The sequence below is a fragment of the Ochotona princeps genome, chromosome 16 (genome assembly GCF_030435755.1).
Source record: "Ochotona princeps isolate mOchPri1 chromosome 16, mOchPri1.hap1, whole genome shotgun sequence".
In the NCBI taxonomy this organism is placed as follows: domain Eukaryota; kingdom Metazoa; phylum Chordata; class Mammalia; order Lagomorpha; family Ochotonidae; genus Ochotona; species Ochotona princeps.
Window position 1 is genome coordinate 57,245,155 of NC_080847.1, and position 23,718 is coordinate 57,268,872.

Genomic DNA, 23,718 nt, shown 5'->3' on the forward strand with positions numbered 1-23,718 from the left:
AGCAGTTTTTAAATTTAAAAGATTTATTTAGATTTCATATTCTGTTAATAGTATATGTACCAGTCATGGCTGTTTCTGTTGGGTCATATTTCTTTAAGCAGAATTGATATTAATCCTTTTTTTTAAAGATTTATTTATTTTTATTACAAAGTCAGATATATAGAGAGGAAAATCTTCTGTCTGATGATTCACTCCCCAAGTGAGTGCAACGGCCAGTGCTTTGCCTATCCGGAGCCAGGAGCCAGGAGCCAGGAACTTCTTTCCAGGTCTCCCAAACAGGTGCAGGGTCCCAAGGCTTTGGGCCGTCCTCAACTGCTTTCCCAGGCCACAGGCAGGGAGCTGGATGGGAAGCAGGGCTGCTGGGATTGGAACTGGTGCCCATATGGGATCCCGGGGCATTCAAGGCGAGGACTTTAACTTCTACACTATCACGCCGGGCCCTGGACTGCTTTTCTTAATGTCTTTTTTTTTTTTTTGTGGGAAAGTACACATAATGTGATATTTAACCATTTAAAGTACATGATTCAGCAAGATGAAGTACATTTGCGATATGTACAGCAGCATAGCCATCCAGTTCCAGAAAAGTCCACTCACTGCAGAAGGAAACGCAGATCCATGACTGATTCAGATGTGATGTAAGGCGTAAGGTCAGAGTTCAGCTGCATTCTGTTGAATGTGAGTGTCCACTTGTCCCGGCAGTGTTCATTGGAGAGATTGCTCTTCACCCACTGAGTGCTCTTGGAACCCCAAGAAGGTCGATGGTTCCTCCAGAGAAGGCCTGAAGGGCCAGGGCATGTGGCAGAAATGCTCAGCGGCACTAAGTGTCAGGAAGGTCAGCCACAGTGAGGTGTGGCCTCAGCTCATGCATGTCAGGATGGTTGTTTTCAAAGCAGAAGGAACAAAAGCCTGGCTCTGGTCACCATTTATTTAGCTTGGTTGTAGCAAGTCATTTCTCAGTGTATGAAAACACTTGATACACATTATGTATATATAAATTTGGTTTGTTACGTAAATCTCTGTAAGATTGGAAAAATATTCTAAAAAGGAAAGAATTTCAAGGCCTCATTAAGAAATATTTGAAGAAGAAGTGAGGGTTTTTTTTCTGGCTTGTGAAGACAAGCAGAAACTGGAATCATGGAGTCATTGAGCTGCAGCATTGATTGGCAACGCAGCATTTTGTCCTGATGCTTCAAATGCAATAGAATTAATAGAAGCACCCTGTTCTGGTCTGACAGATTCAGTGGGCTTTCACGTGGTGCTGATGGATGTAAAAACATCGTATTTTGTGTGCCTGACGTGGTCTCTTGAACAGCCGTAGTCGTGTAATGAGACTGCCCTTCGGTTCCCAAGCTCTATGGAGGCCGTGAGAGGGAGGTCGGGGCCTCCGCTTAGCCTGTTCTGATGTGTACCTAATTGTACATATGCTTTTTTACCCTGCTTACTTTTTGAAGGTTCCTGTATGAAATGAGCCTGTTATCTTCTTACCTGCACCATGTTGCTTGTTGAAGTGTAATAGTAAATAGAACTGTAAAATAGATGATTGTACTGTACTCATTCATTTTCCTTTCAGCAAATTATTTTTTTCTAGCACCTGATAAAGGCAATGTCTGTGTTCTTGGTATGTTTCAGACCAGCAGCAACCTGTAAATGACTCTCAGGAATTATTTCCAAAGCACGGTTCACATGCTGAAGGGATAATGGACAGAACGTCAAACATGAAACTTGAATGTTGTAATTTCAAAGAAAATTGGGATTCCGAGCATGTGTTTGGAAGGAAGCTAGTTGATCGAGAGACCCAATTTAGGCAAGACACAATTACGCCTAACAAAACGCTTTCCAAGGAGAGTATGTGTAACAGATCCAGAAAATGGTTCCATTTGAACAGTGTGGAACAGAGACTTCATAATCATGATTCAATTAAAATGTTCTCCAAAAGTTCAGTGGTAATGAAACAGACAGGGATCTATACAGGAAAGAAACTTTTCAAGTGCAGTGAATGTAAAAAAACTTTCACCCAGAGCTCCTCCCTTACTGTGCACCAGAGGATTCACACTGGAGAGAAGCCCTACAAATGCAGCGAGTGTGGAAAGGCCTTCAGTGACGGCTCATCCTTCGCGCGGCATCAGAGATGTCATACTGGCAAGAAGCCCTACGAGTGCATCGAATGTGGGAAAGCGTTTATCCAGAACACATCTCTCATTCGGCACTGGAGATACTATCACACCGGGGAGAAACCTTTTGATTGCATCGATTGTGGGAAAGCCTTCAGTGATCACATAGGGCTTAATCAGCATAGGAGAATTCATACTGGAGAGAAGCCTTACAGATGTGAGGTGTGTCACAAGTCCTTTAGGTATGGCTCATCTCTTACTGTCCACCAAAGGATTCATACAGGAGAAAAACCGTACGAGTGTGATGTCTGCAGAAAAGCCTTCAGCCACCATGCCTCGCTGACTCAGCATCAGAGAGTACACTCTGGAGAGAAGCCTTTCGAGTGTAAAGAATGTGGGAAAGCCTTCAGGCAGAACATACACCTAGCCAGTCATTTAAGGATTCATACTGGGGAAAAGCCGTTTGAATGTGGGGAGTGCGGGAAATCCTTCAGCATCAGTTCACAGCTGGCCACACATCAGAGGATTCACACTGGAGAGAAGCCCTACGAGTGTAAAGTTTGTAGTAAAGCCTTCACACAGAAGGCTCACCTCGCACAGCATCAGAAAACTCACACGGGAGAGAAGCCCTATGAATGTAAGGAATGTGGAAAAGCCTTCAGCCAGACCACGCACCTCATTCAGCACCAGCGAGTTCACACTGGAGAGAAGCCCTATAAGTGCATGGAATGTGGGAAGGCCTTTGGTGATAACTCATCGTGTACTCAGCATCAGAGACTCCACACTGGCCAAAGACCTTACGAGTGTGTGGAGTGTGGGAAGGCGTTCAAGACGAAGTCGTCCCTTATTTGTCATCGCAGAAGTCATACTGGGGAGAAGCCGTATGAGTGCAGTGTGTGTGGCAAGGCCTTCAGCCATCGTCAGTCCCTTAGTGTGCATCAGAGAATTCACTCTGGGAAGAAGCCGTACGAGTGTAAGGAGTGCAGGAAAGCTTTCATCCAGATCGGACACCTCAACCAGCACCAGAGAGTTCATGCCGGAGAGAGAGCCCACAGCTGGAAGAAAAGCAGAAAAGCCTTCAGGCAAGCTTCACACTTTGCTCACCATCCGTGGACGCAGGCTGGAGAGCCGTTAGCACACCCTGCTTTACCTTCCACGTCAAACTCTGTGGGTCTGTTTGCCAAGTTTCTCTGGAGTTCGTCGTCACTTCCATCAGCATAGTGGAGGACCTGGTCACTTCAGCCAGGTGCTCCAGTAGTTTAAAAACTCTCCTTTCTGCCCTTTGGTTTGATGCCACTCCTTTTGTCCCTTATGCTGCAGCCGGGTGGACTTTTTAGGTAGAATTGTGTTTAATTCACTCATATAAAACTGGTATTGAGATCCTTTCAATTGCTTAATGCCTAAGATTTGCTTAGCATGATTACTGGACCATTTGGAATATTCAGTAAACTTAGCCCTTAAGAAAAGCATTATTTTAAGCATTGGAATGTTACCGTTGTCATTTCTGACTTAGTAACACCAAAAAGAAAGTGAGGTAATATGGTGAGGCTCGGAGAAACCAGAGTTGAGATCGGGAAGTGGAGTTTTTGAGGTAGTTACGATTTTGCCTGCGTTGTTTTCAGATTTGATTCTGTAATGTTGGTCCTTTCTGTTGGCTCTTCATGAGTGTAATATGGTGTGAACTCAGTGGTGAGAAAATTCAGCTTTACTGAATACATTTGACAGCAGTCTGAGAAAGTCTAGTGGATATAAGTGAATAGACTCAATGTAAATACTCAGAAATAGGCAAGATTTCGCTGCTGAAGAATTGGAAAGATTGTCAAGATTTGAGCTGTTGAAACAGTCACTTGGCTTGCGAATAAACTTTCAAGGAAACCTTAGAGGCTAAGCTGGTGTTAGTTTTCAGGTTAGCAAACTGACTTGTGAAGTCTCACTTCGATTTTGTATATTTAATCGCTAATTTAAAAATATTTTCAGATAGTTGTAAAAATGTTTCCAGCATAATTGTATGAAATTTAATTGTGTATTTAAAAAATCATGTTGACGTAGGGTCACACATTTATTTACATATCATCTGTGTCTAGTTTCAGGCAAAAACGACACAGTTGAGCAGCTGTGACAGCAAGCCATGTCTGCTGTGTAACCCTGTTCGGTAGGATTCTGCCCGTGTCTGCTGGAGACCGACAGACTGCAGACACTCGGCCCAGTTCTGTCTACTGCCTGCTTTTGCAACTGGAGTTTTACTGAACTCCAGCCATGGTTATTTGTTTCTCTGTCAGCTGTGGCTGCTGAGGTGGCTGGCAGGGTTGAGAGGTCCCATGACTGTGTGACTTGCAGTATTTACTGCTCTTTCATGGAGTATTTGCCAGCTCCTGCTGTAGAGGAAAATGTACGCAAGTTGTAATTTCATAAGGTCATTATCATCATGATAAAACTCATGACATTATACAAACTAAAGCAGCTTATGAATAGAGATTAAAGAAAATATTTAAAAAGAGAAAATATGCCAAAAAGGGAAATATTTTTCTAGAGGAAATGCGCGATGCTGTTAAATGTTTGTGCAGTGTTATTCTATGGTTTAAGTGAGATGTGAAGCTTGAGGTCACGTAGAAGTGTTCAGCAGTGTGCCATCAGAACTTTAGGCAACGTTTAAAAAATACGTTTTGAGGATTAGAAGTTATTTTTCACAATCTATAACTACTTGAAAGAATTCAAGGATTTGTGGTGCTGGATTGTATAGTTTATTTCCTTGTGTCTTCATCTTTTACAAGACCCCGCTGGGCACAGGAGCCTTTCCATGGTGCTTTAGCACAAACACCAATATTTAAAGATGTCTGTTCCTGTGGATGTTGGAGCTTCTCGTGAGAGTGGGTGCATTTGGAAAGCTGTTTGATTTCCACAGGATACCACACGTGTCATGTGTGGGAGCTGAATTACAGGGCAACAAACAGTTAAGATGGGGAAATACATGTGCCTCAAAGCCGGCAAATGTCCTGGCGTACGGTATTCTCGCTGCATTTAATAACCCCCAGGCCTGAAACTACACTGGTTTTGTTTAATGGAAGCCACTTTCATGGCAGAGTAGTGAAGTCTCACATTGATTTAAACCAATCGTAGGTGTACTGGGTACCCTTTGATGATTATAATTAAAACGAAATCACCGAGCATTTCTGCTAGAATTTTTTAAGATTTATTTATTTTTAATTGCAAAGTCACATATATAGAGAGGAGGAGAGACAGAGACGAAGATCTTTTGCCCGTTGATTCACTCACTAAGCGGCTGCAATGGCTGGAGCTGCACTGATCCGAAGCCAGAAGCCTAAAGCCTCTTCCGGGTCTCCCAGGCGGGGTGCAGGGTCCCAAGGCTTTGGGTCATCCTTGACTGCTTTCCCAGGCCACAGGCAGGGAGCTGGATGGGAAGCAGAGCTGCTGGGATTAGAACCGGTACGCATATAGGATCCAGGGAGTTAAAGCTGAGGACTTTAGCTGCTAGCTACCATGTTGGGCCCGAAATATGTTTTCTAGCTTGTTTTACTTAATCGTGCTTATTTGAAAGGCAGAATGGCACACTGAAATATAGAGGTAGATTGTCCACAACCATCGGCTCACTCCCCAGATGCCCACAGCAGTCAGGGCTGGTCAAAATCCAAACCAGGAGCTGGGAGTCCGACCCAGGTCCCTCATGGGTGACAGACCCACGCACCTTAATGAGCTTCCACTGCACCCCAGGGTGCCCACTAATGGAAAGTTAGATCAAATGTGGAGGCTCTGTGACCTGGGATGCAGGCGGCCCAAACAGCAGCTACACCCACTGTGCCACAATGCCTATCCTGAAATATTAAGACTTCTGAGAGGCGTGTCGTTACATCACAACAGATGAATCCTGTGGGTTCAGCCGTCACGTGTGGCACTAGCATCCCTTTCAGCCTCCCTTCCCCCTTCCCTTTTTGTCGTTTTCTCTCTCTCCCTCCGTCTCCATCCCTTCTTTCTCATCCTTCTCTCCGTTCCCTGGTTTCTTCTCGCCTCCTCCACACCCCGTGGCCCTGAGCCACTGGAGGCCTCTGCGAGCAGGGACCACGCCGTGGCTCCGGAGCCTTAGGGCCCCGGTCAGCAGGAAGTGCTCAGGGCCAGGGCGCCACGCGCGGCCTGCTGGGAAGTGTAGTCCGGCGCCTCCCGCGCAGGCGTGTTGCGGCTGGGCCGGCCCAGCGGGCGCGGCCATTGTCCCGGCGGCGCGGCGCGCGGTGAGTGCTGCGGTAGGTCCCGCCCACGCCGTACCTGGGGGGCCGACCCCAGCCGGGAGAAGGGGTGGCCCGCAAGAGGGTTTGTTGACTGAGGAAGTAGTGCGGGCTGAGGGGGCGTGTGGCGGGGGCGGAGCTGGGCCGAGGGAAGAGTGTGTGTGCGGGGCAGGGGGCTGAGGGGAGGGGTGTGCGGGGCAGGGGGCTGAGGGGATTGGGTGTGCGGGGCAGGGGCCTGAGGGGAGGGGTGTGCGGGGCAGGGGGCTGAGGGGAGGGGTGTGCGGGGCAGGGGGCTGAGGGGAGGGGTGTGCGGGGCAGGGGGCTGAGGGGAGGGGTGTGCGGGGCAGGGGGCTGAGGGGAGGGGTGTGCGGGGCAGGGGGCTGAGGGGAGGGGTGTGCGGGGCAGGGGGCTGAGGGGAGGGGTGTGCGGGGCAGGGGGCTGAGGGGAGGGGTGCGCGGGGCAGGGGGCTGAGGGGAGGGGTGTGCGGGGCAGGGGGCTGAGGGGAGGGGTGCGGGGCAGGGGCCTGAGGGGAGGGGTGCGGGGCTCGTGGGGTGTTGGCTGAGGGATGTGGGGGGCAGGGGATTGGGGGTGCGGGCTGGGGGCAGAGAGCGTGAGAACGGGGGAGCGGGGCACACAGGAAAGGTTGCGCCTGGGGGTGCAGCTGAGCCCGTGTGGTCTCTGCCACCTGGGACTGTGGGCGAGGGTCTGTGTCTGAGGGTGCCCCCTCCCGGTCCCCCCTTGTCCCCGTGCCAGTGTGTCCCTGTCTTTGCGCTTGTCTTGCCGTGGCCCGGGTGTCCTCCCGGCGGGTGTATTTGTACAAGGGCACCGGAGTGTGTCCCTTAGGAAGAAAGGCTGGCCAGGCCGGATCAGTCTCTCACCACACACTTCTGGTGCGCCTGTCACTCCGATTCCCAAGCGTTTCCGTGCCTCTCCAATCCTGGTCTACCCCCTGGAAAGCTCTGGAAGAGTTGGAGCCTGGAGGGGCGGAGAGTGAGTGATAGGCTTGGGGGGCCGGGTGTTGCTTCTCCTGTTTCCCACAGGGCTTTCCTGAAGGGGGGCCAGACTTCTGGGAGTCTTCATCCTCTGCCCCTTCGGAGCAGGAGGGACTGTGATGACCTCATTTCTAAACTTCCCAAGAACTCTGGGAGGAAGCAACATCAAGCGGGGAAACTGAGGCTTGAAGATGTTAAATGAATTGCCCAAGACTGCACCCGACACCTGGGTTCCAGAACCTTCACAGTTAGCCACAGATGGGTGGAGGATCCTTTTATTTTTGATCCTCTTTCTTCTGATCTGAGGTTAGGTTGCAAGATTTTCTCTTCTGCAAGGGAATCTCCTTTCAGAAAGGAAATTCCAGAAGACTCAGAGGAAGAAAAGGAAGGAGGAAGCAGTTGGCTTTGCAGCCACGCAGCTGTGAGGTCAGACCTGATCTGATGGTGACTGGCCATCCTGGGCAAGTCCCTTCCGGAGCCACTTCATGACACTTAGGACACTTTGCTTTCATGGGCCCATTGTCCCATTTTAAAGCAGAGAATAAATGCCGAGAGTGTTATTGTGTGGTTTCGCTGCGAGGCTGCATGCGGTTCCCCTCTGAGATTTTCAAGGAGGATCTTCCTGTAAGTGACGTGTGCCCCCGCTCTGTGCTTCCTGGGTCAGTCAGCTCCGGTGACGTGCACAGTCCAGCAGAAGGGGCTTAAAGACCACTGTCTTGGAAGGAATAAACAGCATTTACTTACAAATTAAATTGTTTAACAGGTTAGGTTCTGTTTAAAAAATGACAGCAGCAGTGCAAGGTTGTAACACCTAAGGCAATCGTCCAGTGGAATAGAAAGAAAGAGAAGCTTCCAATGCCCTCCTTGCCACTGCAGCCCCTCGAGACCCCCGCCCGCCCCGTTCCTCAGCTGCCCGACACTCCAGCTGCTGGACCACAAGCAGCGCGTCCAGGACTGCTCGCTTGTTTCTCCACAAAGGGATGAGGTTTTGCACGAGACCATGTAACTCGTTTCTGTCCCTTAATGGAGCCACAGCCCTGTCGCAAGATGCACCGCCAACTCCTGCATCCTGCACCGTAGGATGGCTTCCCCGCCGTTTGTTCAACGCCTTTCCTCTGGTACTGCTTGTTCCTAGGTGTTTTTGGTGTGATGCTTAGTGTGGTGTTTTGGTTGAATCCAGTAATGGTATATTATTATTATTTAAGATGTTAAAAGTTTTTATTGGAAAGATATACAGAGAGGAAGATCTTCCATCTGCTGATTCACTCCCCAGGTAGCCACAATGGCTGGAGCTGAGCCAACCCGAGGCCAGGAGCCAGGAGCTTCTAGGTCTCCTACACGGGTGCAGGGTCCCAAGGCTTTGGGCCGTCCTCGACTGCTTTCCCAGGCCACAAGCAGGGAGCTGGATGGGAAGTGGAGCTGCCGGGATTAGAACCGACGCCCATATGGGATCCCGGGGCGTTCAAGGCGAGGACTTTAGCCGCTAGGCCACGCTGCCGGGCCTGGCCTTGCAGTTTTAATCTCGGAGTGTTTGTTTTCCACCCAGCTTACCTTTCCGAAGGTCCTGTGCCTGTGGAAACTACAAGCGTCACGTTGTGGGCTGCATGCCAGTGTACCTAGGGGTCCCAGTGTTAGTGAATGTGGCTTTAAAAAAATCATTTTATTGTATTGTCAATAATACGAAAGTAGTAGATTTCTGATAGTTAAGGAAAAAAATGATTCATATGAGAAACCAGAAAATTAGAAAAGCATAGCTAAGACAATGAAATCTACCCACAAACTTGCCTTCCAAAAGAAGCGCTCTGGAAAATTTCCATCTTTCCTTCCTTGGATGTGTGTATTGTTTGCGGTTTCTATCTGTTGGTCCTACCCTGGTATACTGAATGGCTGCCTTCGTGTCGGACACTTATGGTTTCCAGGTATTCGTGGTAGAAATAGTGTTATAAGGGACACAGTTGGACACGAACCTTCCCTGGAGCTTTATGTCATTGCTTTACAAGTGGTTCCTTGGAACAAGTATTGGGTTGAATCTTTTTGATGCCTTTCCTACGTTTTTGAATGAACTTTGCAAATTGTGTGTGGTGGAATGTGTTCTCACCAGCATGATGCATGAGAGAGCCTGCACAACTTGTACGGGACATTTCAGGTAGTCATTTTGGTTGCTAGCGATAAAGGAGGAATGACTGGAAATGACAAATAATATAAACTTGAGCATGCTGGCTGACATGACCTCATTGTTATAAATGAGTTTCCATTTTTACAGAAAGTGCACTCACCGTTTCCATGGGTAGACTTATCCTGTACATGACCAGACTACAGAAATCCTAGTATTCAAGGTTTGAAAGATGTGTGTATGTTAGTATTTGTGATTAATTTTCTTTCCAGGTTTTTAAAAATTAATTGATTAGCTAATTAATTTCACTTTTTTCAGTGCAAAAGTGTTTCTTATTTTTAAAATCAAATCTGTTGGTGTCTCCTGCGGTAATTTTTAAGCTGCAAACAAAATTTCTTCATCCATGGAGAGGTAGAGCCTATATTTCCTTTTTACCATTTGCATTTTGAATGTTAGCAATGATCTTTTGAATACACTTGGAATTTATTTTACTCTCAATCTGCCAGGTGACTGATCTGTGAGTTTTGGCATGTTACGTCTTCTGTTTAATGCATTTCTTGAGGTAGACTTCACGTACTGCATGGTCTGCTACTCATTGGTTTGTAGTGTATTCGCAGGGTTGCCAATCAGCAGAATCAATCTTAGATCATTGTCATCTTCCCCCTGAAAGAATCCTGCACTCACCAACATTCACTCCTGTTTCCGCCGGGAAGCTCTAGTTCCTGGTAACTACTGATTTACTTTCTCTGAGTATAGATGTGGCCATTGGACATTTCATGTATGTGTAATCGTATAGTGTATGGTGTTTTGGTACTGGCTTCTTTGACTTCGCAGGATGCTGACAAGGCTCATCCATGTGATTCCACAAAGAGAACTTCATTTCTTTTCATGGCTGAATCATAGTCCATTATATGAAAAATGTAAGTTTTTTAAAAAAAGATTTATTTTTAATGGAAAGTCAGATATACAGAGAGAAGGAAAGACAGAGAGGAAGATCTTCTATGTAATAATTCACTCCCAAAGCGGCTGCAATGGCCAGAGCTGTGTTGACCTGGAGTCAGGAGCCTGGAGCCTCTTTTGGGTCTCCCAAGTGAGTGTAGAGTCCCAAGGCTTTGGGCCGTCCACTGCCACTTTCCCAGGCCACAGGCAGGGAGCTGGATGGGAAGCAGGGCTGCCGGGATTAGTACCGGCGCCCGTATGGGATCCTGGCACATGCAAGGTGAGGACTTTAGCCACTAGGCTTCTGCACTGGGCCCCCCAAATTTAAGTTTTTATTTATTCATTTGCCAGCTGAAGGGCATTTGGGTTCTTTCTTCTCATTTTGCTGTTATGATTAATGCTGCCATGAGCATCTGTGTACAGGCCTTCCCTTGAACTTGTGCCATTGGTTTCATGGGTGTATTCGTAGGAATTGTGGGTCATATGGTCAGCTTGTTTAACCATTTAAGGAATTGTCACATTATTTCCCAAGGTGGATGTACCTTTATGTCTTCATTTTTAATTCATCTATGAATTTTGTCTTGATTTCTTTTATTTATATTATTAATAAATATTTGCTGATGATAGCTGTGATTTTGGTTTAAGCTTGCTGTTTAAAAAAATAGGTTCCATGTAATCCCATTATGATTTAACAAAGAAGGCCTTGTTTGATTTCATCTCTGGAAAGGACTTCTGTGTTGTGAAGTGATTTGTATTGTCAGGCTGGGAACTAAAATAGATGAGGTGGTCTAACGTGAGTGCCTGGGATGGTACATGCTGAGAAGGGGAGGTCCGCTGCCCAAGCTCTCCTGGGCTGGGATGCTCAGCTGCAGGACAAGAACTCTCACAGTGAAACACGGGGTGTTGTCACAGGCTGCCCAGTTCCTGAGCCCTCTCGCCTCTGCCCCAGACTACTTCCCCCTCTAGCCTGGGGCCCTGGGCAGGCACTGGGAATCACCAGTGCCTAAGGCTTTCCCTCAGGGACTTGAACCATGTTGGGTGTTGGGGGCTCACAGGGGAGTCAGTATCAATAGCCGGTGATGACAGAACACCTGCTGTGTGCTGTACTCAATGGCGCTGAGCAACCCACAGCAATCAGTCAACCCCATTCGTTTGTTTGTTTAGGAGCCATGGTCACACTTCTACCACATGCTGGGGATTGTTGTGAACACAGGCTAGAGAAATGGGTATCTTACTGTCATTCTGCTGCGGATGTCTTAACAAAGTACTGCTGTGTGGCTCAAGTAGCAGAAACTGTTTTCCTCAGTTTTGGAGTCTAGGAGTGCTGGCAGGGTTGAAGTCTCCTGTCACCTCTTCCCACAGCTTGTAGATGCTGTCTCCGCCTGTGCCCCTCGGTGGCGTCTGAAGGCCAGTGAAGGCTTGCTCTGTGAGCGGATTTTGAACAACAGGATGCCATCACGGACTGGGAGGGAGTATGCTGCACCACCCTCCACCTCACGTATGGGCATATTGACACTCAGCAGAGGTCCCAGGGATGTTAAGTGGCCACGCTCAGAGTCAAATTGGAACATGTCGCTCCCCATGCCCCCTCCTGGTCTGTCAAGACCCTATCATGTGCCAGGCACTGTTTCGGTTTGGAAGTCCAGTAGTGGACCAAGCTCACGACCTCCTCACAGAGTAGATACTAGGATGCTCCTCCCTTAAGATAGGAGGAAACGAGATAAAGAGGAGGTTAGGCAATAAAGGTGTTAGCTTTTACCCCTTCACGTCACCAGTAGTGGGCAAACCATGGCTTGCAAACAGATCTTTATTCCTCTCAAACACATGCCCCAGGAAGACCCATGCCCAGCGTTTCATTAACAGCAACAACAAAAAGTGCACACTCTCCATGCGTGTCCTGTATTGTTGCCTAGACGTTACTCCAGCACTCAGCAGTTTGAGAGAACAGGTGTTTTATTATTTTGTATAGTTTGGAGAGATTGGGGCCTTCACTAAGTTGGGAACTGTTTCCAAAATCAAGTCACATTCTTGAGGTTCTAGGGGTCAGATATTCAACATAAGGGTTGGGAGGGCATGTGGTTCAAGCCATAGCATCCACTTAGAGTAACAAGTGAGAGCTGACGTCATCTTTATCTTCCATGTGGCGTATTGATTTATGGTGCCTGGTGAAAAGATAGACCTTCTACCACGTGGTTCCTTGTGCTTTCCCAATAGTCTGTACATCTGATTGACCTTCTGAGCCCCAGATCTCAATCCAGGCTCTGCCCTCTAGCCAGAGTATCCTCCCATAGACACCCCATTAAATTACCGCACTATATTGAGTGTCAACTTTTCAGAATTTTCTGGACACTAAAGTTGCTATTACCCAGGTGCCTGGTGAACTTTGCTGATGTGTTCATTGTTGAAGTCACCAAGTCACACGTGCTTTGGTCTTTACTTCTTTAAGGATGAACTAGTTCGGGCCCGGCGTGGCCTAGCGGCTAAAGTCCTCGCCTTGAACGTGCCCGGGATCCCATATGGGTGTTGGTTCTAATCCCGGCAGCTCCACTTCCCATCCAGCTCCCTGCTTGTGGCCTGGGAAAGCAGTTGAAGATGGCCCAAGGCTTTGGGACCCTGCACCCGCGTGGGAGACCTGGAAGAGGTTCCTGGGTTCCTGGGTCCTGGCTCCGGATCAGCGCAGCACTGGCTGTTGCGGCTCACTTGGGGAGTGAATCATTGGACAGAAGCTCTTCCTCTCTGTCCTCCTCTCTGTATATCCAACTTTGTAATGGAAATAAATAAAATCTTTAAAAAAAAAAAGAGGATGAACTAGTTCTAGAATTTTCTTTCTTTCTTTCTTTTTTTTTTAAAAGATTTTAAAATTTTTATTACCAAGTCAGATGGCTGGGTTATCTGGTGCAAGCCTATTCACTTTTTGAGAAGGTACCATTTTCCAGAACAGTTGTGCCGTTTTACATTTCCACCAGTGGCGCACAAGCTCCAGTTGCTCAGTGTTTTTCATTTTGTTGCCTTTTGTAGATATATAGTCTCATCATATTGTAGTTTTTATTTGATATTGATGATATTCTCATGTCCTTATTTGCCATCTATATAATATCTTTGTGAAGTATACACTTGTTACTGAATTTTGTGAATTCTCTGTGTATTTTAGATACAAATCTTTGATCAGATATGCTGTGTTTTTTTCCTGTGATTGTCTCTTCACTTTTTTGATGGTGTCATTTAAAACACAGGAGTTTTAAATTTTGATGTAGTCTAATTTACGTTTATTGTATGATTGTTAAGATTGATGTCATATCTTAATAAATCATTGCTTAATCAAATGTTTCATAGGAGATTTACTCCTATATTGTCCTCCAAGAGTTTTATTGGTTTGACTCTTCCTTTAGGTCCCTGATAAATGTAGTTTTCGTGAGTGGTGTGACAAAGAGGTCTGTTGCCATCCCAGTTTGCCTGTCTTCAGGTGCCCCGTACCGTTGTTGGAGAGCAGATGTTTCTTAATCTGATGAAATCAGTCTGTCACTTGTTTTATGCAGTATGCTTTTTTTTTTAAAGATTTATTCATTTTATTACAGCCAGATATACACAGAGGAGGAGAGACAGAGAGGAAGATCTTCTATCCGATGTTTCACTCCCCAAGTGAGCCGCAACGGGCCGATGCGCGCCGATCCGAAGCCAGGAACCAGGAACCTCTTCCGGGTCTCCCACGCGGGTGCAGGGTCCCAATGCATTGGGCCGTCCTCGACTGCTTTCCCAGGCCACAAGCAGGGAGCTGGATGGGAAGTGGAGCTGCCGGGATTAGAACCGGCGCCCATATGGGATCCCGGGGCTTTCAAGGCGAGGACTTTAGCCGCTAGGCCATGCCGCCGGGCCCATGCAGTATGCTTTTGATGTTAGATCTAAGAAAGGTTTGCCTGTAAAGCAAAATCCACAAAAGTTTTTCCTCTGTACGGAATGTAGTTTTAGATCTTGTATTTGGCTCTCTGACCCAAATAGGGTGAACTTTAGTATATGATGCAGATTACTAATCCAGATTCACTTTTTAGGCAAATGGATGGCCAGGTTTTCCAACACTGTCGAAAAGACTTTTTTTTTTCCCTCCACTGAATCGCTATTGTTTCTTGGGCAAAAATGAGTGTGTGCACATATGTGTATGTGTGGGTCTGGTTTCGACTCTGTTCCTTTGGTCTGATCTGTCCTGATACTAACACCATGCGGTCTGATCTTTCAGGTCCGAAAAGTCAGTTGTCTACTTGTGTGTGGCTGCAGTTGATGGTTCTGTACATCTGTCCTGACCCCAACATCTGTACATGTGTAAGGGTCTAGTTCTGACTCCGTTCTGTCCACTGGTCTTCCCTAAACCCAACACCCTGTATCTAGTCTCCCAGGTCTGGGGTTCTGTTGTTACATGTGTATGGGTCCAGTTCTGACTCCGTTCTGTGCATTGGTCTTCCCTAAACCCAACAGCTTGGATCCTAGTCTCTCAGGTCTGGGACTCTGTTGTTACATGGGTGTGGGTCTGGTTCTGTCCCTGTGCCGCCCATCTGTATACGCTTAGTCTAGAAGTATGCAACTTGGTATTTCTGGTCTTGCTGGCCTAACTTCTGCTCAATCCTAGTCCTAACCTCCCCCTTTGAGTGTTCTGTGGATGACAGGGTCTTTCCAGTCTGACTGGAGGCAAAGGGCACTCCATCCCTGCATCTGCACCGACGCTGTTCTCACATTGTTCTGGGCCAGTTCCTCACATACATGTTTTGATCAATATTCTGCCAAATACTGGAGGGAGACCTCGTGGACCCCTGGAATACTCCCTGGGCAGCATTCTTCTTTCTACTACTCTGTCCCAACATGATCTCTGCTTGCCTTGGACCCTGCCTGCCAGGCAGTGCCTCAGTATCCTGTTCCTGTGTTACAGGTCCTCCATGCAATCATAGGGCCTAGTTCGTTTGATTTCCAATTCTTAGGGATTACTGCCCTCGCTTCCTCGATGTCTCAGTGTTTTAAAAAGCATTGTTTTATGCATTCTGTTTTTTTCTAAGCTGGAGGGAATCCCATCCCTGTTACTCTCTCTTGGGCAGATGCCTCTGTGGGTGTATTTGGGAGAGATTATGTGCTTCTGCCTGTCTGCATATAGAAGTTTTGTGTGTATTTTTAAGAAAGTCTGCAAGGTAGGAAGGGAATCTTAAAACATAGCCAAACTGTTAACTCTGATGAGTAAGATTATAGGAAATTTCCATTTTCTCATAAGTTTTTCTTTAATGTTTGATGTTTTAATTAGAAATGTGAGTTGCTCATAGTCAGGAACAATTATAGAAAGAGAAGCGAAAAAGAAACACTGAAGGACAACCAAATTAACATGATGAAAATACACACCACAGCTATATCGGAAATATCATGCAGCATTTTGCATACTAATAGCCTCTTGCCAAAGTGTCCTCCGGAGAAGCTGACCTGGTGCCATCTGCCTTGACATGGACAGGAATACCATAACACGCCCTCTTGCCCATCAAGCACATAACCAACTACATGACTGTTGTTTTGCTGATCTGATTGGGGATTGATGGGAGTGGATTTAACCTGACTGCATGGAGCCATGTTTTCCCAGCTTTTCCTGGTTAGGAGTTGAGTTTTTGCCGTTTGGCTTGTGGTCTGTAGTGAGGGGGTCTGATCCACTGAAGGGAAGCTGGGATCCGATCTCTAAAATTCTTTATATCAAGAGACTTCCAACCTTATCCTCAATCTTTTAGACTCTTCTGACACTTTCAGCCACATCTAGTTAGTGTCTCAGAGCATCAACAACCCTACCAGTCCCAAACCAACTCACCACTCCCGCTTTCTCAAACACCACAACCCTGTGTGCCCATCATCACCATTTTGTTCCTAACAGCTGAGCATTATGATCTATCCCAGGGTCACTCAGCCTCCACTGTCTTCCTACCTCAAGTATTTCTCAACTTCCTTTCCTCTGGGATGGGAGATGGTTCTTAGGATCCATAGCTCAGAGGTCAACTTGCCAGGTTCCATCTCAACTGTCCTACATGCCCTCCAGTGTCTTTACTTTCTTCTTGGAATTTCAGTTTCCATGTCTGTTTCATAGGGATTGTTGTAAATGCCCACGGCTGTGCTCAACTCACATGTCATTTGAGAGAGGATCCTTGCAGGTTACTCAGCACTGAGCCAGGCATGCCACGTATGCTGCAGAAATGCTTCTCCGGTGCCTTCCATGGCTAGGTGCTGCTGGAGGAGCTATGGATAGGCAAGGTCTTTGACCTTCCATGGCTAGGTGCTGCTGGAGGAGCTATGGATAGGCAAGGTCTTTGACCTTGCTGAGCTGACTTCTCCTGGGTAGTCAGTACCAGATTAAGGGACAAGCAAGCAAAAAAAAAAAAAAGTTGCTACCGGCCACTGAGTTCCCCCACCAAAATGCACGGGAGTAGCATGGCAGATTCTTCTGGCGTGGGTAGAATCTAGGGCAAAGGTATCCTATGGGTGACAAAAGGAAATTGAGGCCTGAAGGATGAGAGGGAACACCCAGAGGAATGTCTCTGGATGCAAAGGCTTTGAGGCAGAGAGAACATGATTTTGGGCAAGGAAATGATAAGAAATTCCCGGACTACACAGGAGGATGAAGGAAGAAGAGAGTGCGCTTGCTCAGTGGAAAGTAAGCAGGAAAGGGTGACGGGAGGTGGCTTGGCAGAGGCAGCCTGGGCTTGGTGCCGAGAGCTGCAGCGGCCGATGGAAGGGACCAGTTTTCTTCTCAGTGTTCCGGGGAAGCCCCTGAAAGGTTTGATCTGGCTCTTGGAGAGCCCACTTGCTGCAAGTGGAAACTGCTTCATGAAAAGGCAGATGTGGTTGGGGAGGACAGAAAGAGCCTTGTCCACTTCAGAGAAGACATCTTCTCTGGCTGGCCGGCTTGTTGGCCGTGGCTCATGATGGGAGATTTGGTGGATTCCACTCTTTTGTGCATCCGCTGGCACTTGTCAGCAGCACTGGTGGTGGGGGTTAGGACTGAAGCAACAATGATACGTTTCCTTTTAGCTTTTGTTTCTAAAAATGGTGAAAAATATACAAAACAGAAAACTTACCATTCTAAATGTACAGTTCAGTGGCATCAAGTCCATTCACATTGTGGCGCAGCTGTCACCACGGTCTGTCACCAGAACTCTGTCATCATCGTAAACTGAAACTCCGTCCTGTTAAACACCAACTCGCATGTTTCCTCTCTCTAGCCTCCAACACATTCCACTTTCTTTCTTTTTTTTTTTTTTTGGTTGCCAGATGATCCTTTATTGAAACGTTTTCTCTTAGCTAGCTGGGCATTCCACTGCACCACTGTTGATGTCATCTATGATGTCGTGTGGGTGGCGGCCATCCACATTGCAGCCCACCGACTGGGCAGTCCCCAGAATCTCTTTGATGGTTCCGGAAAGTTCTCTGGCTAAGGATCGGTGGCGCATCTGCCGGGCGATGTTGACAATTTCATCAAATGTGATGTTCCCGCTGTGTTTGATGTTCTTCTGCTTCTTGCGGTCCCTGGGCGGCTCCTTAAGGGCCTTGATGATCAGGGCAGAGGCCGACGGCACTACCTCGATCTGCGCTTGTCGGTTCTGGATGGTCAGCTTCACCGTGATCCGCAGGCCCTTCCAGTCCCCGGTGGCCTTGGCAATGTCATCTCCCACCTTCTTCGGAGACAGGCCCAGGGGGCCGATCTTGGGGGCCAGGGCGGACGTGGCACCCACCTCGCCGCCGGTGCACCGCAGGTACACGACTTTAATCTCGTTAGGGTCGAACTTGGGTGGCATGGTGGAGGCGCCTGGTGTCGGATGAACCCGGATTCGGGACGACCGAAGAAAGTTGCACCGCGGCCTCCTCCGAGCCGAAAACCAAAAGCCACATTCCACTTTCTAGGAATTTGAGTCCTCGAGATAGCTCCTGAGTAGGATCTTCCGGTATTTGTCCTTTTATCTGTAACTTACTTTACTAAGTCTCTTTGATGGGCTTTTTCTTTCCTCTTAAAAAATGCTTTTCGTGAGGCGGTCCTGAACTTAGGTTTCATATCTAACACGCTAGATTTGGGAATGCAAAGCACAGTTTCATAAATCCCGGGTGGAGCCTAGAGAGGACGTGTGGGCTGAAGACCACAGCAGGCAGATCAATAGATCGATAATGTTTAAACCAGTTTTCCTTAGTGTAAAGTATGGTTCAAGGGATGGACCTCAAATTGGAGTGCATGGGGACCAGGAGGGCCATATTTAAATGGGCCAATGCTCCACTCCAACGTTTTGGTGATGTATGAAGATGAGAGCTATGAGATTGGTGGCTAATCCTCTTCCCAGGAGTGCCTACATCCCGTGTGGCTGCCGGTTTGTGTCCCAGCTGCTTTACTTTCAGTCCAGCTCTCTGCTTGTGACCTAGGAAGGCAAGGAGAACTTGGAAGAAGCTCCTGGCTCCCAGCTTTGGGTCAGCTCAGCTCTGGCCATGGCAGCCATTTGGAGAGTGAACCAGTGAATGGAAGACCTTCTATTTCTAGCTCTCCTTTTTTCTCTGTAAAAATTTGCCTTTCAAATAAAACTAAATAAATTCTTTTTTTAAAGATTTATTTATTTTATTACAAAGTCAGATATACAGAGAGGAGAGACAGAGAGGAAGATCCGATGATTCACTCCCCAAGTGAGCCGCAACGGCCGATGCGTGCCGATCCGAAGCCGGGAACCAGGAACCTCCTCCAGGTCTCCCACGTGGGTGCAGGGTCCCAAGGCTTTGGGTCGTCCTCAACTGCTTTCCCAGGCCACAAGCAGGGAGCTGGATGGGAAGTGGAGCTGCCGGGATTAAAACTGGCGCCCACATGGGATCCCGGGGCTTTCAAGGCGAGGACCTTTAGCCGCTAGGCCACGCCGCCGGGCCCTAAATAAATTCTTTTTTTTTTTTTTTTTAAGATTTATTCGTTTTATTACAGCCAGATATATACAGAGGAGAGACAGAGAGGAAGATCTTCCGTCCGATGATTCACTCCCCAAGTGAGCCGCAACAGGCCGGTGCGCCCCGATCCGAAGCCGGGAACCTGGAACCTCTTCCGGGTCTCCCACGCGGGTGCAGTGTCCCAATGCATTGGGCCGTCCTCGACTGCTTTCCCAGGCCACAAGCAGGGAGCTGGATGGGAAGTGGAGCTGCCGGGATTAGAACCAGTGCCCATATGGGATCCCGGGGCTTTCAAGGCGAGGACTTTAGCCGCTAGGCCACGCCGCCAGGCCCTAAATAAATTCTTAAAAAGAAAGAAAGAAAGCCTCCATGCGGCTGAGCACTCACTTTTTTTTTTAAATGAGAAGGCAGCATTAAATGCCTATGTATTTATTTATTAATTTATTTTCATTCAAGATGCTCTGAGAGAGAGAGAATGAATATCTTCCATGTGATTTACTCCCTGAAGTCCTGCAACAGCTGGACTTGGGCCATGCCGAAGCCAGGAGCTAGGAAGTCAGCGCAGATCTACCACTTGACTGGCAGAGAGTCAAAGGCTTGAATTATCATGACTGCCTCCCAGGAGCTGTATCAGCAGGAGGCTGGAGCTGACACTGGAATCAGGATATAATAAACCCAGATGTTCTGATATGGGATGCAGTTATTTTTTTGTGTGGTTTCTTTTTTATTATTATTTTTATTTTTGGCGTTTTTACATAGTTGATTAGGGTAATAAGGGCCAATGGTTACAGGAAGGTGGGTGAGATCACAATTTCCACATTCTCTTTTTTTCCTTCCTGTATCTGGGGGAAGGGGGGAGACAAGGAGAGAAGCCACACTCAGCCTCCTAAATGCCTCTGCACCCTGGGATGGAGGACAGCCACCTGACACCATCCCAGGGTCCCCGATGTAGGGCATGCTCTGAGGGTCCTGCTCATGAAGTTTCAATAGTTCAACAGCTATGAATTACTGCTAATCTCGCCACTCCAAGCATGATGTGAGGTAGTTGAGCAATTTGTTCTGTCCTCCGTCCTCTCTTGTGGTACCAGGTGTCTTTGGGATGTGTTTTCTTTCTTTTTTTAAAGATTTATTTTATTTATTTTTTAAATCGGAAAGTCAGATATACAGAGAAAAGGAGAGACGGAGAGGAAGATCCTCCACCCTATGACTGACTCCCCAAGTGGTTGCAATGGCTGGAGCTGATCTGAAGCCAGGAGCCTGGAGCCTTTTCTGGCTCTCCCATGTGGGTGCAGGGTCCCAAGGCTTTGGGCCATCCTCAACTGCTTTCCCAGGTCACAAGCAGGAACCTGGATGGGAAGTGGAGCTGCCGGGATTAGAACCGGTGCCCATATGAGATCCTGGTGCGTTAAAGGTGAGGACTTTAGCTTCTAGTTTACTGCTCCAGGCCCAGGATGCAGTTATTTCCAGTTTTTACATTCTGCACACAGGTTCCCTGCTGTCAAGCCTGGAATTCAGAAGAGCCACCTGAGCTGGGAGTTGGGATTTAGACATGAATAAGGTGATTTACGTAGAAGATGATGGAAAGTATGGCCATAGTTGTGGCACCCAGGGAGGACGTGCCAAGAGAATCTAGGCCCAAACTTCACAGAAAGCTCAGCAAGCTCGGGCCTTGAGTTGTGTGCTTTACATGAGGCTCACGGGGAGAAGGTGTGTCGGACACGCTTCATGTTGTGAGGACCTGAGGAGTCTATGGGAAGGGAGGGGGTGGGGGACAAGCAGCAGGCAGTGGGCGTGTGGAGACCAACCAGGGCAGATGCTGCAGGACAGAGGCTTGGACCAGTAGCCAACACTACGCCGAAAGTGAGCAGGAAGAAATACCCAGCTTCTCTCTCACTGCACCCTCCAGTCTCTTGCTGACTCCTGCCTTTATACAGTGCTTAGGAAACGGACAGAGAGCTTCCAGTGGACATTGGACCCTGAGCAGGGGAGTGGAGAGCCACCGGCAGATGTTAGCTGCTGTTGTATTGCTTATGAGGAGAGCTGATGGCGGAGGACAGGAGTTGGAGAGGGAAAGGGAGCGCAAGTCAGCAGTCTGTTCCTCAAGACAGCAAGAGCCCTGCAGTCGGCTGCCTGCCCACCAGGTCTCGCCCGCTCTCTCTCAGTCGGCTGCCTGCCCACCAGGTCTCGCCCTCTCTCTCTCAGTCGGCTGCCTGCCCACCAGGTCTCGCCCTCTCTCTCTCTCTCTTCTCTGCCACCCGCACCTGCCCAGTCCACGCCTTCCTTTCCTATTCCTAATGCCATCGGAGGTCAGCATTTGCTGACACATCTGTGCCTTGACCCACTCCCACCCCAGAAAGTCCTGGCCCAGTCTTGTTAACTGCAGCTGTTTGAATCTTCTGTTATTCTTTCTCTTTTTTCCTTCTTGTTCCTTTGGTTTTTCAGACTGGGAAACCAGACCTGAAGTGAAAGGATTGGATGCAAAGGCCAGTGTTTCTGAAGACAAGCCATGCATGCTGGTTCGCCCCCAGGGAACCCGCGAAGAGTGGTGGCTGGGATCTCACTCTAGGAGGAGCCTGTGTGCAGGGGAAGTTGTGGGGAGGTGTTGGGGTCCTATGGGAGCACCCGGGAACTCCCCAGGGGAGTCAGTTACCAACCGTTGTAAATTGAAGGCGGTTACCCCAGCATCCCCGAGGCTGGAAGAACCCACAGAAAAGGGGCTCTCTCCTTTTGCCATGCGTGGGAAGACCCTTAGTGAGCTGCCCAGGCCGCAGGCAGACGAGAAGTCCTACAGCTGCAGCGAGTGTGGCAAGGCCTTCAGCCGCAGCTCCTCGCTGATAAAGCACCAAAGAATCCATAGCGGGGAGAAGCCATTCGTGTGCAGCGCCTGTGGGAAGCACTTCACCGAGCGCTCATCCCTCACCGTCCACCAGCGCGTGCACACGGGCGAGAAACCCTTCGCATGCGGGGACTGCGGCAAGGCCTTCAGCCAGCGCATGAACCTCGTGGTGCACGAGCGCACGCACACCGGGGAGAAGCCGTACGTGTGTGCTGTGTGCGGCAAGGCTTTCCGCAAGACCTCGTCCCTCACACAGCATGCACGCATCCACACGGGCGAGAAGCCTTACGCGTGCGGGGACTGCGGCAAGGCCTTCAGCCAGAACATGCACCTCGTGGTGCACCAGCGCACGCACACCGGGGAGAAGCCGTACGTGTGCCCCGAGTGTGGCCGGGCCTTCAGCCAGAACATGCACCTGACCGAGCACCGGCGCACGCACACGGGCGAGAAGCCGTTCACGTGCAAGGAGTGCGGCAAGGCTTTCAACAAGAGCTCCTCCCTCACACTGCACCAGCGGAACCACACCGGCGAGAAGCCCTACGTGTGCAACCAGTGCGGCAAGGCCTTCAGCCAGAGCTCCTACCTCATCCAGCACCAGCGCTTCCACATTGGGGTCAAGCCCTTCGAGTGCAGCGACTGCGGCAAGGCCTTCAGTAAGAACTCCTCCCTCACGCAGCACCAGCGCATCCACACGGGCGAGAAGCCCTACGAGTGCTATGTGTGCAAGAAGCACTTCACGGGCCGCTCATCGCTCGTCGTGCACCAGACAGCGCACACGGGCGAGCGGCCCTACACGTGCGGCGAGTGCGGCAAGGCCTTCAGCCAGAGCGCCTACCTCATCGAGCACCAGCGCATCCACACAGGTGAGAAGCCCTACAGGTGCACGCAGTGTGGCAAGTGCTTCCTCAAGAACTCCTCGCTCACCGTGCACCAGCGCAGCCACACTGGCGAGAAGCCGTACCGCTGCGGTGAGTGTGGCAAGACCTTCAGCCGCAACACGAACCTCACGCGGCACCTGCGCATTCACACCTAAGGGCACGTGGTCAGCGTGAGACATTCCCCGTGGGGTCAGAGAAGGCGTGGGAAAGGCGGGACTGATGGAAAACCTTTTGGTTACAAGCGTGACCCCTCTGTCCTGACAAAGTGTCAGGAGGCAGGACCCTCAGCGTCCTGGGTGGCTGGAGACACTCGCTGTGGCCAAGCTGAGATCATTGGGACCTGGAGCTCTCCTGGGCTCCTTTCCCTCCATGGTCAGTGGAGGGGAGGACAGCAGACTCCTGAAACTTCTTTAGCCTGACACTCCTCGAGTCCCCATGTGGTTGGATGCCATCACTGAGTTTCCCCACCACAAGGAGGGAGAAAAGCTTTCCATTCCTCCCGCCCTCCCGCTTCCACCCTGACATGGTGCACACGGCTGCAAGGCAGCAAGCCAGCAAGCTAGGTAGCGGTGCAAGTTTCCAAGTTGCCTGTGAAGTGAACAGCACAAAAGGTTTTTCTTCCATGTTAGCAGATAATGGTAACTATTGTTTCCAATGCCAAAGTTTCTTAAGACAACCCGCCTTTTTAAAATAAA

General features: G+C 48.9%; 2 protein-coding genes across 3 annotated transcripts in view; one reads left to right on the top strand and one right to left on the bottom strand.

The window, feature by feature from the left end:
• The window catches only part of LOC118757680 (endothelial zinc finger protein induced by tumor necrosis factor alpha), a 42,711-nt gene extending 19,342 nt beyond the window's left edge, over positions 1–23,369 (top strand). The window contains exons 1-2 of one of the 2 annotated variants that reach the window (XM_058674900.1): positions 1,637–3,158; positions 22,093–23,369. In XM_058674900.1, coding sequence (XP_058530883.1) covers positions 1,698–3,158; positions 22,093–23,178 — 2,547 coding nt within the window. In that variant the 5' untranslated portion in view covers positions 1,637–1,697 and the 3' untranslated portion in view covers positions 23,179–23,369. Of the gene's footprint in view, positions 3,159–21,989 lie in introns of those variants that run through there. The other variant, XM_058674899.1, reaches the window with a different exon arrangement.
• LOC101518648 (large ribosomal subunit protein uL11) lies at positions 17,666–18,276 on the bottom strand. The gene has a single exon (XM_058674940.1). It carries the CDS (start codon positions 18,190–18,192, stop codon positions 17,695–17,697), a length of 498 nt encoding a protein of 165 aa, XP_058530923.1. The 5' UTR covers positions 18,193–18,276; the 3' UTR covers positions 17,666–17,694.
• Positions 23,370–23,718: the final 349 nt, after the last annotated feature.

Bases quoted from the DNA above. Each gene is read 5' to 3' on its own strand.
- LOC101518648 (XM_058674940.1), bottom strand. From the start codon at position 18,192: ATGCCACCCAAGTTCGACCCTAACGAGATTAAAGTCGTGTACCTGCGG.